The 936-nt window shown below is 42.9% G+C and overlaps 1 protein-coding gene across 1 annotated transcript in view; it reads right to left on the reverse strand.

The window, feature by feature from the left end:
• SUPT7L (suppressor of Ty 7 (S. cerevisiae)-like) overlaps positions 1–936 on the reverse strand; it is a 12,962-nt gene that overhangs the window by 9,107 nt on the left and 2,919 nt on the right. The window contains exon 4 of the mRNA XM_010840661.1: positions 687–918. Coding sequence (XP_010838963.1) covers positions 687–918 — 232 coding nt within the window. The remainder of the gene's footprint in view (positions 1–686; positions 919–936) is intronic.

Consider the following 936-nt stretch of genomic DNA (forward strand, 5'->3'; position numbering starts at 1 on the left):
TGCAGCCCACTAGGCCCCTCCATCCATGGGATTTTCCAGGCAAGAGTACTGGAGTGGGTTGCCATTGCCTTCTCCAATGAATCTCTGGAGATCTTGTTAAAATGAAAATTCTGACTCCGGAGGTCTGGGTGAGTCTGACACTCTGCATTTCTAACAACCTCCCAAGTGATGTTGATGTTGCTGATCTCGGATCAGATTTTGGGCAGCGAGGATCAGGAACGTTGTTATACTATTATTTCTTGAACTGTGTTATCAAAATGAAAATACACCGTTAAAAAATTCTTGTATAGAACTCGTGGATTCCTAATAGTAAGAGAATAAGTCCATAAATCTCATCTTGAGGACAATGAGCTAAACCCACAGTATATCTTTTAATTAACAAGAAAAACTAGATTTGGAGGACTATAAGACCATGGCCTCTTTTACAAACCAGTGTAGTACTTTGCTCCTAGTAAAGTGCTTGGCATATATTAGGTACTCAAGAAATATTTGTTGCACCAGAAAATAAAAAAAATACAGACTCTGGATTTGGAAGAACATGGTTCAACTCTTAAACTTTCCACTAATTACCTGAGCAACTTTGGTCCAGTCATTTACTCTCATCTTAAGTTTCCTCCTGGAAATGTGGTGACATGCTTAACAGGGTGTTGGGAAGAAAAGTAACATATAGCAAAGCCTTGTCTTACCGATAAAAGTCACTCTCTGGGTCACTGTGCCAGACCTGGAATGGTGCACTTGGATTCTTACAATCTAAAGGAAGGAGATCATCAGGAAGAGGAGGTGACCCAGGGCAGGACGGAAGAGGTTCAGTCTCTTCAGTCTTTACACCTTCTGTCTGTTGCTGATTCTGGGCCTGTGCCGTGGCAATGAGGTTACGCAGACGTCGGTTGTGCTGGATCAGCTGAATGGTGTGGATGGGGAGGGGGCAGGGCTCTG

Source organism: Bison bison, unplaced genomic scaffold, assembly GCF_000754665.1.
Source record: "Bison bison bison isolate TAMUID 2011002044 unplaced genomic scaffold, Bison_UMD1.0 scf7180017864145, whole genome shotgun sequence".
Classification (NCBI taxonomy): Eukaryota; Metazoa; Chordata; class Mammalia; order Artiodactyla; family Bovidae; genus Bison; species Bison bison.